General features: G+C 32.7%; 3 protein-coding genes across 8 annotated transcripts in view; all 3 read left to right on the top strand.

Annotated features, from left to right (window-relative positions):
- The window catches only part of LOC144841552 (transmembrane and coiled-coil domains protein 2-like), a 35,221-nt gene extending 29,201 nt beyond the window's left edge, over positions 1-6,020 (top strand). For 5 of the 6 annotated variants that reach the window (XM_078697949.1, XM_078697950.1, XM_078697948.1 and 2 more), the window contains 5 exons: positions 247-343; positions 865-1,045; positions 1,735-1,965; positions 2,793-2,974; positions 3,635-6,020. In XM_078697949.1, coding sequence (XP_078554075.1) covers positions 247-343; positions 865-1,045; positions 1,735-1,965; positions 2,793-2,974; positions 3,635-3,767 — 824 coding nt within the window. In that variant the 3' untranslated portion in view covers positions 3,768-6,020. The remainder of the gene's footprint in view (positions 1-246; positions 344-864; positions 1,046-1,734; positions 1,966-2,792; positions 2,975-3,634) is intronic. The other variant, XR_013612035.1, reaches the window with a different exon arrangement.
- Positions 6,021-7,597: 1,577 nt separating this feature from the next.
- On the top strand, positions 7,598-10,229 carry LOC144841575 (fatty acid-binding protein, brain-like). Its single transcript, XM_078697990.1, has 4 exons — positions 7,598-7,741; positions 8,771-8,949; positions 9,564-9,671; positions 9,871-10,229. Exons 1-4 carry the CDS (start codon positions 7,672-7,674, stop codon positions 9,925-9,927), a joined length of 414 nt encoding a protein of 137 aa, XP_078554116.1. The 5' UTR covers positions 7,598-7,671; the 3' UTR covers positions 9,928-10,229.
- Positions 10,230-10,774: 545 nt separating this feature from the next.
- LOC144841555 (sodium-dependent phosphate transporter 2-like) lies at positions 10,775-18,343 on the top strand. Its single transcript, XM_078697952.1, has 12 exons — positions 10,775-10,883; positions 11,377-11,690; positions 12,369-12,509; positions 12,916-13,001; positions 13,545-13,641; positions 13,889-14,002; positions 14,311-14,400; positions 14,892-15,038; positions 15,805-15,933; positions 16,473-16,632; positions 17,066-17,251; positions 17,535-18,343. Exons 2-12 carry the CDS (start codon positions 11,396-11,398, stop codon positions 17,773-17,775), a joined length of 1,686 nt encoding a protein of 561 aa, XP_078554078.1. The 5' UTR covers positions 10,775-10,883; positions 11,377-11,395; the 3' UTR covers positions 17,776-18,343.
- The last annotated feature ends 8 nt before the right edge of the window (positions 18,344-18,351 follow it).

Raw genomic sequence — 18,351 nt, 5'->3', positions numbered from 1 at the left:
CACATTTAGAATACTAAAGTTTGGTTAAGATACGTAAACATACTATGTATGTTTCTATTTTAATTACTGTATTATGTTACGTTAAGGCTCAAATCAGTGTTGGGTTTTTTTTCTCCTTAAGCGTGTCAAACTTTTCTGTAAGAGAAAACGTATTGTTTCCGAGACTAACCCCTTCTATGCTACCCTCTAAACAAATTACTTTAACAATACATTTCTAATTCTTTATAATTTCTCCACATTTAACAGATGATGATGAAGACAATGTATCAGCGAAATCAAAATCGAAAACTATGTGGTACACAGCGCCACCAACATTTAATTCCAGTAGCATTCAGAGCCACAGGTAATTTTTTAAATTAATTAATCCTGCATTTTTTCTCTTTTAATCCATTATTTTATATTCAAAAGAAAGTTAATAGTTAATGTTTAATTAAAGAAAATATTTTGGTAAAGCAATTTTTAGCGTCAATGCAATCACAGTCTTAACATTACCTCAATCACACTTCAACCTTCCACTAAACTGTGTTGTGGGTAATAATGACGTTATTTCATAAAAACGTTGATGGAACCGGTTTAATGGTAGTAAAGTAAAAGTGTCAATGCTTTTGTATATAGCCATTTTCAAAGAAAATCCTGTTCTTTTGGGATTTTCAAATAAAAAACGGCCTTTAAGCTCTGTCTACAATATCAAACTTTATGTGAAAAAAAAAATGTGCCTATATATGGACATGATAATATCATATCACTAACATATTTGGTCTTGTAACTACCATATTTGGGCACATGAACCTTTTTTGTCAAACTAGTTTGATAGTGTAGGCAGAGCTTTAGCAAAACTATAACATGTATCTGATCTGTTTTAAGTGAGGATGGTGATGACGATAACTCCAGTTTATTATCCGGTTCAGCTGCCAATGGTATGACATCAAGTGCTGATGAAAGAGAACCTTCTCCATCACCAAGCAAAGTGTCATTGCTGGGTGAACAGATCCAAGATGTACAAGCGGGTCAACGTGAAATCCATCAAGCAATAGAAGAATTACAAGTGAGTTATAAATCTTACAAATAATATAAAAATTACAAAGTTACAATACTTATTTCTCTATGCTTACAAGTTGTCAACTTTCCTTCTGTTCTATCAATAATAATGTCTCGAATAAAATTAAATAAATTCATCTCCCTTCCAAAATATATATTTTGAATGCAAATGTTATTGTTACCTTGAGAAAGTATGTTGACAACACACAAAACGTTGGGTGAGTTTCAACGTTTTTTCACTTTTTCTTCACAACCTTTGCATTCAAAATAATAATGTCCATAGAAAGTATTTGTAAACTTTCAAATTGTAAAAAAATATTCCTCATTCATAGTATAATGATCTAAACATCAAGAAACTCAACAGTTTCAATTTCAGAACTATATATGTGGTGTACTGCAAACAAATCAAAATATTTTTGCTGTCTATCTTTTTAGTATTTTCATTGACTAGGGGAAAACTATTTAATATTGAAAAGGCATATAACTCAAGATTTTAAAAGGCTGTTGTGATTTCACAAATATATTGATTTTCCAGAAAATCTGTCATAGCTAGCAAAAAATATTCAGGATGATAACTTGAAAATCATGCACATTCAAACATACAAAGAAATATACTTCGTAAAATTGTTTGAAAATATTTTGCGAAGTAATAAAGAAGAATAGGGGAAATGTAATATGTTAACATTGTAATTACAGGTAGCGTTACGTGACCAAACACAACGAATCCAAATGCTGAACATGTCAACGCAAGAAATTCAGTATAGATATAATTCAATAGATGAAGGATTGTACGACATAAACAATCTTCACCAAAGTGAATTGATGGATCTACGGCAGGTTGTGAGGTCATTGGAGGAGAAGGTTGAATACCAGGCTGCGGAGTGGACTAGGGACTTCCAAGATGCCATCGGGCAGTGTCAAACTAGGGTCAGTATAGAAATTCAGCAATTCAAATCAAATGATAGACGTCTCAATGAATTATGTATGGATTACAGTATGTGTTAGTATGTCTGATAAATTTAGATAGAATGTTTAAGTGAAAATGCCTGGGGATATGTATTAGCATTCAAATTAACAAACATCTTAAATGATTGCCAAAGTAGTTTATATAATATTAGCACCTTGGCCTCACTCTTAGGCCAGCAAGCATTGCTAGTTCAGATAGGCCTGAGCTAGCCAGTGCACCATGCCAGAGCTTCAATGTGAGTTTATTGTGGCAATTTGTCATGCTCAAGTACAATATTCAACTGCCATACATACATAGCTTACTTCATCGTGTTTGTCATTTACAAACATGAGATTGTTACCTAGGCAAAGATTAAATTTGTAGATAACTAAAATAAAATAAATATACAAACACCAATCGATCGATCAATAATAATATTTTTTGTTCACATTCAAAGGAAACTAATTCGTAATCCTAAAAAATACCAAAATTTAGAACCGCAAACCCACACACTTACCAACTTACTACCTATTTACCAGCAATTTAAGGTTGCATTCCGTGCTTATTTGATTGGCCGTCTATTGTGAACTAAACTTTCACACTAACACTAATGCTCTGTCTTCACTATCAAACTTTATGTGCCCATATATAGACACATGACATCATATCACTACCATATTTTGACAAATCACTCGCACTAGTTTGATGGTGTAGACAGAGCTTAAGGTTGGCTTACATGCAGTAATATCTGTTTAGTAATCACTGTATCTACAACATTTTTTAATAACCAGTATTTTTCTATATTTAGATTGGCAAGATGGAGTTAGCACAGCAGCAACAGCAAGTGATTACACTAGAGGGTTACCAATACAATGCCAACACACGCGCCCTGGTTTATAAAGTCACCAATATAGTGTTAGCAGTATTAGCAGTTGTTTTACTAGTTCTATCAACATTAGCTAGTATACTTGCACCTTTCTTCAAAACAAGGTAAGCTTTTCTGTCTCCTTTACCAAGACATGGCCTAGTAACATGTGGAGTTAAAGATTTGGTAGTTGTGATGTGCAAACCAACCTTGAGGGTGCTCACTTCTAAGTTGTGTGTTAAACCAAAATTACTTATTTAGACTTTATTATTTAATACAAAAATCTCAGTGGCTGCACCCGATTCTCAGTGTTACATCTTTATGTATATCAATATTTGTCCAATGCAGTATCATATCAAATTCGATAATACAGCATACCATGTGTATCATATGTGCTGCCTGTATCATAGAATGTTAGGTAAGTGTTTGGTTAGTCTATGATACAGGTGTCACATGTGATTTCTTGTATGATACTGGAAACATTTATATAGACTACCAAGAATCAGATGTAATCTCCATTCGAATATTAAGGCAGTATTAATCACTCGTTCATCACAGGTCCATCAAGTACATCCTATTTATCTCAAAATGTGTACTAAGTTAAATGTACACGGTGGTCCTCAATCCAGAACACTCAACCATCAGAACCAGAGGGGTACGGTTCGCACTATCTTGTGTCCAGGTTTTGGCTATGCATTGTTTGCTTACAAGTCTAATAATATCATCATTTAATTTTTCTATTTTAAATGCTTTTAACCACAAAATATGTTGTTTTTTTTTTTCAGAACAAGAGCATTTATATCAATTATATTTCTAGCATTAGTAATATATGGATGGCAAAAACGTGAGTTAATTGAAGAAGTGACTCACTATGGAATTCTAAAATATAAACACTTATTTCATGGTAAAGAAGCATGAGAGATGCCATTTCAACAAGATGTTGCACTATCGTTGAAAAACTGCTATAGCAAGATACAAAGCTTATACATTGTACGCCATCATAAAAGTTTATCAATTATGCTGTGTTTTTTATGAAAGCAATACATTATTTATAGTTCATTTATAAAAAATTGCAAATTGCGTAATCGACCGATCATCTAGACTCTAGCACAAATGCAAGCAAAATAATATAGATATGCAGTCAGTTGTCAAGAATGTTTACCGTTTCTAGGCAACAATGTGGACAATTGTAGATATCTGAAATGAGTGGTGTTTATGTTAAATTTGACTTACTGGACCATATTGCGTAATCTACAGATCATCTAAACTTCAGCACAAATACAAGTCATGTCTGCTGTAATAGCAAAATAATACGGATAGGCAGTTTTTGTCAAGAAGGTTTACCATTTCTAGGCAACAATGTGGACATTTGTAGATATCCGAAATGAGTGGTGTTTATGTAAAATCGAAGTTTACTGGACCATACATTCGTAAATGTTATTTTGGACCATGACAATGTGTAGTGTTTTTGTAAATCATGCAATTATAGTGGATGTGGCGTTTAAAGACCTGAGACTTTGAGCATTACTGAGGCAAACATAGAACTAATAGTGTAAAAAGTGGTGTTTATGGGCCTGGTAGGCCTGTCTTGCATGGCCGATCATGCAATATATGTACAGTATGTGTACTGTACAATGAGATCAAACAGTGGTATTGTTATGGTGCCTAGCCTTCAGGTTTTACAGCATGTATGGCATTTGTCCACCATATCTAATACTGAGTGGTGTAAGCTGGACTGTAGAAAGACAAAGCAAAGATGGAAAATATTTATTAATATTAATAGTAATACGAGCTGTACCTGGGGTTCGGGGGATGATGTCTGCCACATGTTGGCAGCGCCCCAAGCCATGCATGTAATATTTTCATTACCGTGCATGGCATTGAATTGTGTTTTAGGCCAAGTATTAAAACTCATTCCATCCAACCCTACTAATGATTTCATTTAACTATAGAAAAACCTTGAATAAGTCAAGTAAATGTTCATCCATTAAATTTTACTCATTTGATTTATATACAATGATGCATAATAAGTATATTCCAAAGGTATTTTTTGCTAACTGTATTATATTCAATTGAGATTATGTTTATTATTATAGTTAGTTTATATTTTGTAATAATTTTTAAATATATATAATTGTATTAATATTAATTAATTACAGGCATAAATTCTATTAATATTTTCTTTTTATGATTAATTTCTAAAACTGTTAAACTATAATGATTACAGTAGAACCTTTCCTTTGGGACACCCATGATGCGCCCAAATATGGTAGTGATATGCCCAAGTATGGTAGTGATATGCCCAAATATGGTAGTGATATGCCCAAGTATGGTAGTGATATGCCCAAGTATGGTAGTGATATGCCCAAATATGGTAGTGATATGCCCAAGTATGGTAGTGATGCGCCCAAATATGGTAGTGATATGCCCAAGTATGGTAGTGATATGACATCATCTTTTTATTTCAATATAAATAAAAATAAAAATGCTAACTTATCACTAACTTTCAACTGTAAGTATATAAAATTGAATTTATATAATTAAATATTTTTAAAATTAAATATTTAATTACAGATATTTTTGCTACTGAAATCATTTGTCTTGCAGTAAATGTTATGGTATGCCCTCACATTTGTAATGCATTACTGCAGCGAACAGTGCACCTTTACTGCAGTATTTTAAGATTTGTTGAATGCTTTAATAAAGTTATGATATTTTTGCTACATAAATCCATAATTCTATCTTGTAAAAAGTAATATTTATTAATTATTATTTAAGAAACTAATGAATTGTTACTGCAATATTCACAATTTAACATTACAGTATATTGTTAATATAAACAGATTTAGCTACAATTCTCTAAATTTATCTCACACTTTGTTTATTTTTAAATTTGAAATAATTTGATTTTTACTGCAGCAATTGTAAATTTACTGTAGTAAAAATTATTTTACAAGATGCTAGTGAAGAGTGAATTAGTTTGTTAGAAATGTTATAGCAAAATTGAAAGTTTGAAGACAAAATAAGATGTTTTTATTGCCTTGATCGATGTAATATAACCTATGTGTAACGTAATAGTGTCAAGATATACCAAGACCAGCAAAAAAAATGCAATATGTGTCATGTTTCGTCTGCATTGTGTTTGGTTGTTGTTAACATTGAGGAAGCTGTTTCACATAAAATAAGTTGAATAGAAAGTTGAGTGAAATATTTAAAACAAATTGATGTAGCATATTTTGCAATATGAAAATGACTAATTGTCTTAATTGTAAATACTGTAGAAATAAAACTAATAATAAAATATGAGTAGTAAATAATATATTATAATATATACTTATACGATTTCTTATTATTGCTAACTAGTATTACTGTACTAAGAATATAATCATAGGAGTATTAATTTTGACGAACCATTTTATATACCTTAATTATTTTTCTTTTTGTTATTTTGCTTTTTGTAATTTGTAGACAGGCTTTATGATGGTGCTTCACATGCCATATATAGCAGCGTTTGTCGTAAAACATAAACATACTTAGCTATGCATCATTCACGCTGTATACAACAGCCTTCCACTTTATATTAATATAATTCAATATACTGTGTTACTTAATTTTACCTGTATTTATGTTTTATATTTGCTTTACATTATTACTCATGTACAGTACGGCTAACAGATCGTTTACCATCACACGCGGGAAACTAGCGTGTTATTATCGAGTGAAATTCGTGTGTGGACCTCTTTATTATACTAGATTCAAATAGGAACTACCTGATCCTCGCAATACACGCGTGTCATACGCGAGTAAATAGTAAAGATCTTGTTTTATTACTACTGTACATGGGTTTCCTGGTGTTTTTTTTTTGTGTAGACGCCATAAGTCGTAATATTAACATTGATTATAACAAAATATACAATAGTATAACATTCCATCGTTACTAGAATAAAATGTCCAAGGATGTTGAGAATTATTTTGAGAATTTTTGTTTTTTTGTCAGTAGTAACTTTGGAGTCGCGGGAAATGTGAAGTTGCTTTCTCGTACTACTGTCTTGGGGGGAGGGGTGGGGCGACCTAAACTGTAATAGCGTGTGTAACACAATTTAATAACGTGTAAGAAACAATTATGTATTTTTACTTTCCTTCATGAGATAATTTGACGGTAAATGAGGTGTGGTAACGATTAGTAAGGGCCTCTAATACAAAATACTAACTAAACAGTACCTGTACCGGCATTGACTGTGTTTCATATTAGATTATTATAAAATAAGATAAGAAAAAGTTTGTCACGACGCTTCGGTTGGTGTACCACAGTACAGGAATACTCGGTGCGGATCTAGAACTCTAGCATAAGGTGTAGAAAGCGGATTATAAGTATAACATGAAATATGATTACACTAAATAATAATATAAGATAGTACTAAACAATAACACCTATATTATTATAAAAGAATATCTTTCAGAAAAGATAAGAATTGAATCTAGATAGATAACCTATTGATATGCTGTATTAGGTATGAAATAATTAAATAGTTTAGACCCAATTTCCACGTCATACGAGTTGATTCAAGAAAAACATTAAGGAGACTTTTATAAAACCATGATTAAACATTCTTTGTTAGAATTGTTAAATTGAGATACCATAACTATTGCTATCATATTAATTTTCACTTAAAATGATGACGGTATTGTGTACTCATTTTCGCAGGTACCCGTTTGGGGTATCACGAAACATTTAAAAGTCGGCTAACGTTTTGCGAAATCTCACAAACAATCTTGTCAACGAAGGAACATCAACACCATTGACTATAGACAGATAGATACTATGGCAAACTTTAGTGGTAAATATCTCGTAGAAAATAAGGAGAATGTTGGTGCATTTTTAACGGCTATTGGTAAGTTTTTGTAAGCCTAGCTTATTTTATAAAATAAAACAAGGGTATTGTCGAAACACACTAGAATTCGATGTTTTGAATTATTTTAATATACTGAAATGATTTAATGGATAATCTGGTATATTTTTTGTTTGTTTTACCACCTATATCGGGTTCTATAATTAATTTCATAATTTAAAAAAACATTTTGTGCTAAATATGTGTGATAATGTGTTAATATATTTGGCACACCACGAAACGCATGGTTTAATCAAGAGGAACATGTTGACGAGTTAAAAGTGATGCAAGGATAATGACCAGGGAAGAGTGCTTCCATGATGTGGTAACGAAATAATTGGTTTTAGGCCTAAGTCATTATTGAATAAAGTTTAATCAAAATAATTGTTTGTCAGTACCTAGACTAAGCGTGAAACTTAGAGATTAGTTAAAGTTTTATTACGTCTCCTCCTCTGTAATATAATCCGAATAATTTTGCTGGTTAGATTTCCGGTTGTCCATAACTATTCTGAGTAAAATATTACACTACCATCATTGTTCCACTCAGTAATATACACTTTTGAGTGTAAAGTAGGCCATTGCCGTTCTGTAATCGTGATAAAGTACTGTACAATACTATTTGAATGTTAGTCTGTGTTCCAGACGGAGTTTAATTGGCTTAATATTAGTAAAAAGATTACTTGATAAGATATTTTGGCACATATGGCGTTTCATACTACTTGAGCTTGTATTTCAGACCAAAAATAACGCTCGAAATAACTACAGACTTGGACAAGTCTATTTGAATGTGTGCATGAACCTTATTCTCTATGCCATTTCCATGTTCTATTTGTTGAAAGTATCAAAGTAATGTTTAAAAGTTTGCATTTGCGACACCATGTTGGCTCCAGAAACTTCGAGACATTCTCAACAATACATTATTTCTTCCTGAAAACACGCACACATGGTGTGCCGCCAACCTAACTTTACTGATTAAGTTTAAAGTACCTGAAATTGACGGATATTTTTACCTAAAACCATATTTGTTTTCAGGTGTCGGCCATGCTGCGCAAATGATGGGAGGAATGATGAAGCAACAGATTGTAATTGAGCAAGAAGACAACAAAGTCTCGTTTACTACAGTTGTTGGTTCGTTCAGTCTCGGGGCAAGGCAGTTTACTTTAGGCGAATCAAAAGACGAAACCCTAAAACATTCAAATCTTGAAGCTAAGGTATAACATTATTTTTCCTCACACGTACCAGATTTGGTTTTAAGGACATTGAACCAATCAGTTTGAAATAACGTACCCCAAAAAACAATGATAAGAATACATTTTATCTACAAGTTTAGTCTATTAAATATTATGTTCGGATATTTTCAAAAAAGGCTATAGGTGCGTTCGATTCCTTCTAACTATACCAACAAAAATGAAATTATGATTTTTTTTTTACCATCTAATAGGCCTATCATAAGTAAACATTAAAAGCGTCTTAAAATTTGACGCTGAGGGAATTCAATTCAATTCACGAATCTGAAACAATGTCATTTTCTTTAAAAACGTGTTAATCATTGAATAGAGACAATAAAGAATATGCTAATAGAGCTGTTAGTTGTATATACCTTTCATTCACAATGTAATTATAATGCTCTCTAGCAATATATAGTATCGATCATATACTGGTTTCGTTTTCATCCTTATTTTGTACAGTTTGTAAACAGTTTCAGATTTATTAGGCCTAATCGCTTCCCTTTTTGTAAATATTAGGCCTATTAAGAAAATGTATGAAATAACCAAAACTAATTAATACTTTGATAGTTGTAAATGGTGTTTTCCTTTCGCTTCAGGTTCTTCTTGAATTACAAGACAAGAAACTAATTTTGACAGAAACTCCAAAGGACGGACTCCAGCGCGTTATTACAAAAGAGATGATAGAGAATGGAAATTTGAAAGAGGTAACCTAATCAGAATAACCAATTTTGATTGAAATATAAATTATGATAATAGTGATTATGATGATAATAAATGTAAAAATGAAGTAAACGAGAACGAAGAGAAATACATTTTAAAGCTTGTTCCCAAATCTCGACCACCAATCCAATATTTAGGAGAATCGGCATTTTTGTTTATAATCTATTCTTTCTATTTTTTCAGACTTCACAGATTGGTGACATTGTTTCTACTTGTACTTTAAAAAAGCTTGAAGAATAAGTCATACAGTATAAAATCCCTGTGTCTCACTAAGCGAAACGTTTACCACCGGCGCCAATCCTTTATTCTGAGTGGGCCTACTTGTGTGCTTTTCATAAAATGCAGATGGATGAAACGACTGTACATAAACCGGTCTTCCAATTCGCATGAAGTGAAAAGTATTCATTCTTGAAATAGACTCAACCTACTGAAACTGAACTGAACTAATGATACGTTCGGTTGATTCAACTACAGTTAGACCTATATAATGTATTAGTAGGCCTATCTATTATTAACAAATAACAAACCAATAGGCCTATAATATAAATGTTTAGAAATATTTATTTGAATTTTAAAATGTATGTAATTTATTTTTAAGTTGCCAATAAATGTACGGTGACGTACACGAATTAAAACACATCTAATCCAAGAATGTTTCAATGCTTTGTCTTCGAAATTGTAAAACAATCGAATAACTCTTTAATGATTTTAAGTGAGATTTTCTTGTAGTGCCTATATATAAACCAATAATAAATATGCACAGTGTTTTAGAGTATAGAGAACCGAAGAACACGGGTCATATGTTAAAAGATAGAATCTACAATCCGCACCTTTTCCTATTCTACATGAATAGACCTAATGCGGAATGTCATAATCATAACGATAATTATGAATATGTTTTTTGTTTTGAATATTTTTATTTTAATGCGGGTTTAGACAAACGTGTTTTGAATCCGCTTTGCCAAAATGTTTCAGTATTGTCAATAGGGTTCATCGATAAAGGCCGCACATGCTATTGGTTGAGGATCATGGGTTTGCCATGTGTTCATTTATCTATCTTATCAATATCTTATCAATGTTTAAACAAGTCAATATTATACACTCATTGAATCTACAGCACGCTACTAAAAGACGAAATGGCGCTGATGATGTTTAGCTAGTAGTACGCTGTTTTTGGATTGTAAATTTCGAATTAGGTATGCTATTTTTAACTACACTTTGTTTATAACGAATTAAGTTAGGTATATTGCTTAATAATTCGAATATTGTTAGAACACTTGACGTTGATATGTTTTTACTGGCGCAGTGACGCCCATAATACAAACACAAATTAAGTATTGTATTGTATGCACTGCGTTACAAACATAACTTAACATTATTACATATTATAGTGAGTAGGATCCCAACCCTCTCTGTCGAAAAGGTTTCCAATGTCTGGAGTCTTTAGAAAAAGAGGAGAGATACACTCGCAGATGATTCAATTTGATATAATTAATGTTGTTCACATGAAATTAAGGATTCGCGAGTTCGCATCAGATGTTCTGCTTTTCAATTCGAGAATTAGACCTGTATAAATTCCTTTTTTTTCAAAATCAATTTGGAGACTTTTCAAAAAGATGAACGCACGCACTCAAATAATTACAATAATTCAAACGACACTAATGACATTACACTATTGTTGTTATGTAGGACTTTGTTTACATATACAATGGAGCATGCATTCGATGATATCGTGTGGATGATTGTGGTAGGCTTCATACTATCGTTCGTGTTAGCGTTCGCATTAGGTGCCAATGACGTCGCAAATTCGTTTGGGACGGCTGTGGGATCAAAGGCACTGACGTTGTTACAGGCATGTATCTTAGCTACCATATTTGAGACACTGGGGGCAGTTCTTCTAGGAGCCAAAGTATCTGATACAATTAGAAAAGGACTGTTTGATGTTGGACTTTATGATGATAATCCGCAACTGTTGATGGTTGGACAGATATCAGCTCTAATCGGTAAAGTATATCAGATCAAAACAAAATTCAACCAACATCTTTCTGATCATTTTACATATAAATATGTTTCAATAACTGTCTTCAAAATAACCAAGAACTAGTTAACGCTCTTCAGATAATATCTTGTCATAAAAAGAATAAAAATGAAGAAATACATAAACTCGTCTTTTGCAACTTAGCTTATGAAACTTTAACCTAGAATGTCCGATAATAATTGTTTATTGAAATAAAGTAAGAAGAATATCCAACCGAGTTGAATGAATAGAACACTCAGGTTTTCAATTAAAGTAAACTTTTACAAATCAATCCATCGCTTCCATCAAGGAAGGCTGTAACATGCAAAAATCACTGCTAGATTCTAACCCGGATGTATCAAGGCAATATACCGATTGCTTATAGAATAATACAATTATTAGTTGACTGAATGATTCTACCATTGAAACGGCACATTCGATTGATAGTGTAAGCGGTACAATAACTTAATAAAAGTAGTTGAATACTTATCTACTTTTAAACTAATTTATTATTTCTATAAAAAAAATGAGAATATTTTCGAAAACTTGAAATTCGACCTTTTTCAATGTGTTTATTATTTTGTCATCCGTTTGTTTTTTGTAATAAAAATAGGTTATAATGAAAAGGTATTTAATATATTTAACTGCAATGTTTCAATTTTAGCTGCATCAACATGGCTTTTGATTGCAACCGCTTTGAAGCTACCAGTATCTGGAACTCACAGCACTGTGGGGGCGATGCTGGGATTTCATCTCGTAGCTTTTGGTGCTGAGGGTGTGAAATGGAAAGAAATTATTTTAATAGGTTAGTTTAATCATTGGCGTCCACTATTAAATCATCGTTGAATTGGTATATGGTGATTTGGACTTCGTAGTCGCATTGTAAACACACTGTTAAGAATGTTATCTACTCCTTCATCTCTCATCAATCACGCCTTCTTTTTGGTATTCGTCATGACTATTCAAGATTGCATTTTACAGTATATTAATTTTATATTTTTATTTCACACGTCGTCAATATTATAATATATATTATAATACTTAATTTTACCGTACAATTGTTCTTGAAGTTTGAATTTTAAACCACTTCAGATAAAAGTCATTACACTTTATAACGTCACACAATTCCAGTGACTACAACTTTCTAACAAACATGTGTGTTTTTGTTCTGCATTTGAGATTATAAATTATTCTATCCTCTTCTTTGCAAGTTTGTTCCTGGGTAGTTTCTCCACTTACGGCAGGGATTGTTTCAAGTTTAATATTTATTGCTTTTAGAAAATACGTAATGGATAAGGTTGGTTAACTTTAATAATGTTTATGATAAATAAATAATGAATCATTATCAGTGGCTATAGGTTACTAAAATCTATGCATGAAGAACATTTAAAGGAAACAATAGTTGATTATGATCGCAATTGAACGAATGTAATACAATAACAAACATACCTGATGACCACGAAATGTATCTGTATTACTGTACATGTGTACTGTAGTTCGGACAAGACATATAGTCATTTTAGAAAAAAATGTTCCATTAGAGTAAATATAAATGTCTATGTTGTGAACATTTTGAGACCGAACAAAGTCTCTACCTTTATTAGTTACCAAAAATAGCTGCCAAAAATGTTCCTCTAAGAGTTGGAACTAATTGATATATTAGTAGACATGCTTCTAAACACTTTGGCAAAGAAAGTTATTGGTAAGCAATTTTTGTCCTAGATTTGCGAAAAATGTGTTAAACAGCCCTAATTCTAGAGCGTTATGACATGCTAAGCGTACCGTACAGAGACACTACGAATGTGTGTACACGTGTTTATAACTTTTTTTATTTTTTTAGGAAGAGCCTTTGGAACCAGGTTTAAAATCATTACCGTTTCTTTACTGTGTCGTCATAATCATTAATTTATTTTCAATATTTTATGGAGGACCAGGTGGTGAGTATGCATGCATTACAACGTTGAACATACTGTAGTCACAATTAGATATTTGAATGCATTTTCCCTTAAATCTTAAGTCCATTACAAAATTCTATAAACAAATTCAGTTTTATACTGAAAGTACTTGTGCTTCTTAACTTGACTTAGGACAAACAAAAATATTAATGAATGCAAACCCTGGTGAATAACATTAATATACTGTATTTTGATCATCATTATTCACTGTTAATATGTGTTTTTAAAGCTATCGGTGATCTAGAAGCATGGATAGTGTTTTTAATTGCTCTTGGAGCTGGCTTCCTAATTGGTACCCTTGTCTGGTTGGTGTATGTCCCTCGAGTCAGGCAGTCAGTCTTGGGTAAGTTGAATAATCTGTGATTATAGTTAGTATAGAATTCATGAAATAGAGGATAAGGTAATAAATAAAATAGTTAATAAATAATAATATTTGGAACTTATCATTAGTTGCTGAATGTGAAAGGCACCATCGTATTCATCAGAAGCAGGAGTTTATAAACTTAGTTTTAATAATGTTTAAGTAATAATAAAATAATTATTACAAATAATAAATAATAATCTTTGGATCTGACGTCATCTTCTGTTTCATCATTTGCTTATTGTACTTTACATGATTTTATTTTTGTTTTATTTTATTGAATTTTGTAGGAAATGCTTCAGTCGAAGAATCACCAACTGTTCCTAGTATAAAGTACATTAAAGAACATTCGTACTTTCACAATTACGGCATGAATTCTGGTAAGAGAATACGAACAAAAACAACAAATAATTAGCCTCATAAATGTAATTGTATGTTAACTTTATTCTTTCCTAAAATTAAAAAAATAAAAATGTTCAACACTAAAAGTATTCAGTTTTAATCAAGTTATTCACTTTCCCCAAAACGAAACATGCTTTCGCCTCTCAAAGGAAAAAATACTGTAAATGGTCAGATTTAACTAAAATCCCAAGTTTAAAAAAATAAACCAAAAAAATAAGCAACCATTTTCTGGAAGAATTGAGCATTTTTTTGTTCTCCAATTTTTGGTCAAATTGAATAATTATTTTACACATTTTATCTAAAGAGGAAATAAATAATCTTTAAAGAAACATTAGTTTGTTAACAAATTACGTTTACCAAATCTCATGAAACCTTAAATTGCTATTGTTGAAGTTTAAAATGTGAAAAGACGAAACTATATTCAATAATTTGTATAATCTATTATTAATTGTTGTTTTCCATGTCATAGACGAAGGGCTTAATGGAAATTTAAACGAAAGTATTGATGAAATAATGGATGTTAATACATTGGAAATATCTTTAAAAGCTGAGAACAAGAATGGACATTTGCAAAAAGGTCAATTAAATTCATCGGATGTCAATTCCAAAAGAAAAGGTATGTAGCCGATACCCAAGAACATGACGTAACTTCGGAAACTGAAAAGAAACTGTTTTGCCATTAATTAATGTAGGCCTAGAGACAATCTGGGTAAAGCTTATCGTTGTACAGCGTTATTGAAGAAGCATGTTAAAGATATAGTTTCCTAAAAAAACATGAAATATGAAGCTTAATCCAATTTGAATAGCAAATGTTGTAGTTATAATAAAATTAATCACTAACAAGGTTTTCCATTATAAAAAGACAAAAAATAAACGGTTAAATTTAATCAAAAACCCATTGGCTGGCAATTTTTTTTTCGTATTTTTGGGTAAATATTTTTTCACTCCAATTTTTGGTCAAAGTGAATAACTATTATGTGACATTAAAGTGGCATATTCAACACATAAATTTTTAAGGGGGCCAATATATCTCAGGGCTTCTTACAATTAAACACCTTCAACTAAATAGCAGAAGAGCCAGCTCTCGGTATTGTATCTAAGTGTGTCCACAAGTAAATTCCATGAGGCAGAAGCATATTTGAAACACGTATATACTGTAGACTGAAAACTTAACATTCTATGGGAATTCTAGGGAACGCATTTGATAGTACAGACATTCCTTATTATACTGGACAAAAATTGTCATGAGTCGGGTGAGAAGATCGTATGACCGCATTATATCAATAAAGTCTTAAAATAAACCATGACGTCTGACCAGTAATGCGCGATACCTCATTGAATGATACGAAGTGATATATTGACATTAATTTAAATTATTTCAGAAGACAATATTTCTGTAGGCAATGTTAGCACATCAAGCATCATCAAAACGGAAGCTACAAACGGTGATGTAGCAACATATCAGCAGCATTCTAAAACACATCAGACATCGCACCAGCAGCACAAGCATAGTAAGGTTTTACCAATAAAGATCTATCTTAACCTTTAAAATAGTAGACCTACACTGAATGCATTTTCACAACCATGGATATAGAATAGTATTAATTATAGGAATATCGATTGTCTTCAGATACAATTATTTTGTACGAATATCATTTTAATGATAATGATAATGACCGTGTGTATAGCGTCCATGCATTCCAGCAACCATTGCTCGTGGAGCCGTTGACTCGTACTTTTCAACTGCATGATTCTCCCGTAAGGGAATTATATTAGTGGTGCCAATTCATGCACTCTCTCATTATTCCAGTGGCTGTACTGTACTAACCAGTTCATGCGTAACGACCTACTCATTTCAAAAGATGTACTAGGTCCATTAAAGTGCACACATATAATGTTATGTATACGGTCTAAAATAATCTAGTTGGATAAAGGTGATCGACCATCTCTGAAGCCAAAATCAGAAAGACACCATTCTCGTTTTGTTAGAGAACATCTGTAAACGCAATTCAAAACCACTAACAATTAAAAAGTTATGTTTTATTCATAGCAACGCCAAGACATCGAACTTTTAGTACGACAAGTCGTCATGCCGATGAACCGGAATGGAAAGAAGTGAAAGATCATCCACATGTCACAAAAATATGTCTACCACTGCAGATTGTATCATCAGTGTTTGGTGCATTCGCGCATGGTGGAAATGACATTAGGTGAGTTTGTATTGGTTGCATATTCCATGATAAAATATAGTATTAAACATCACTCAGGCGTCATCTGACGGACTGCAATGATGGTTCTCCATTTCGCATACACCGGGTCTCAAGATTTCAGGTTGTATAGCCTTGTCTTCCTGAAGCTGGTAAATTATGTCATCTTACTGTACATCTTCCCATTTCTAGAGTTGGTCTCCATGTAACTAAGTCGAACCCTTCCTCTTTTTCTTTTGTAATGTCCTGCAAATTGCAGTTGCCTCACTGAGATAGTGTTAGTTATCTTTGGAAGACTGCCAATTGGAAAATCTTAATTTGTCATGTGAACATTCCAGCTTGCGTCAAGAATTCTGGGGCAGCATCCATCAAACCTCATTCGCCCTAATAATACACAGTTTTCTCTGTAATATTATTCCGAAAAGCTTTCTTTCAGTAACGCCATAGGACCATTCGTGGCATTGTGGGTCATTTACACAACCGGTGATGTCCAACAAGAGGAACCAGTTGCAATCTGGATTCTAGTTTATGGATCAGCTGGCGTAGCAGTCGGATTGTGGGTACTTGGGAAAAGAGTTATTGAGACAGTTGGCGAGGACTTAACACCATTAACGGTTTCAAGGTTTGTAGACGTACTTATTTATACTTACAGTAACTGACGATTATCTGTCAAGAAGGGAGCCTTCAATTTTCAACGATATAGCGCAGCGTAAGCAATTTGACCAATCACAATCGATAGATTATCCAAACTATAGTTTTTCATTGGTCAGCTCGATTGTGTTCCACTTATGCAACAAGGCTTTATAAGCACATGTAAATTGTAAAATTGTTCTGAAAGTCAACTTCGTAAATCGTAACACATAATATTGGATACAATTCTTATTGTGTTTTTTATCTCTCTGTAGTGCGTTTACAATTGAACTTGGTTCAGCAACAACCGTTCTAGTTGCCTCTAACCTGGGAATACCAATAAGCACAACGCATTGTAAAGTAGGATCAGTGGTTGCCGTCGGGTGGGTGAGAACAAAAACAGCAGTTGATTGGAAGTTGTTCTATGGCATAATTGCAGCCTGGATCATCACACTTCCTGCCACTGTTGGTCTTAGTGCTCTGTCGATGTTCCTGCTTCAGAAAACTGTAGTGTGAAAACAGGGAGTTGGATTTTAATAATGGTGGTATGATAAAATAAGTCGTATCATATTATGTTTTACCAGGAATACATAGGAATATCCGGTAATACAAGGTCATGTGTGGCACAAGTGTGGCTGTATCATGTAAGGTTAAGAGATGAGTATGGCCTATGATACTAGGCAATACATGTGGAATCCATGTGATGCTGTATTACCAAATATCCATGTGATACTGGGAAAATTTAGATAGAACAGAGAATCGGGTGCCTGTTTTGAAAATTCCAATCCATAAGAAAAACAAAAAGCCAGTAGCCTATGTTCCACACAATGCAGAATTCAGCGACTTTATTATTATGAATTACAGGAAGCTAATAGGGAATTGATGAGAGGGGAGGTTATTGTATATACGATTGATTGGTATTCCCTAGTGACTGAGGGTATAGATGCCCGGATGTTGGCTGATATCTGTCTTTGATGGTTAATGCATCCCTGGCCCATCAAAAATGATTGCAGATAATAAAAGTTAACAATGATCTGAACAGTATCGACTGTAACCTGTCGACGTCAGGATAAGAAATGGGGAAGCAGTGAA

The sequence above is a fragment of the Antedon bifida genome, chromosome 4 (assembly GCF_963402885.1).
Source record: "Antedon bifida chromosome 4, ecAntBifi1.1, whole genome shotgun sequence".
Classification (NCBI taxonomy): Eukaryota; Metazoa; Echinodermata; class Crinoidea; order Comatulida; family Antedonidae; genus Antedon; species Antedon bifida.
This window is presented reverse-complemented; position numbering and strand designations above follow the sequence as displayed.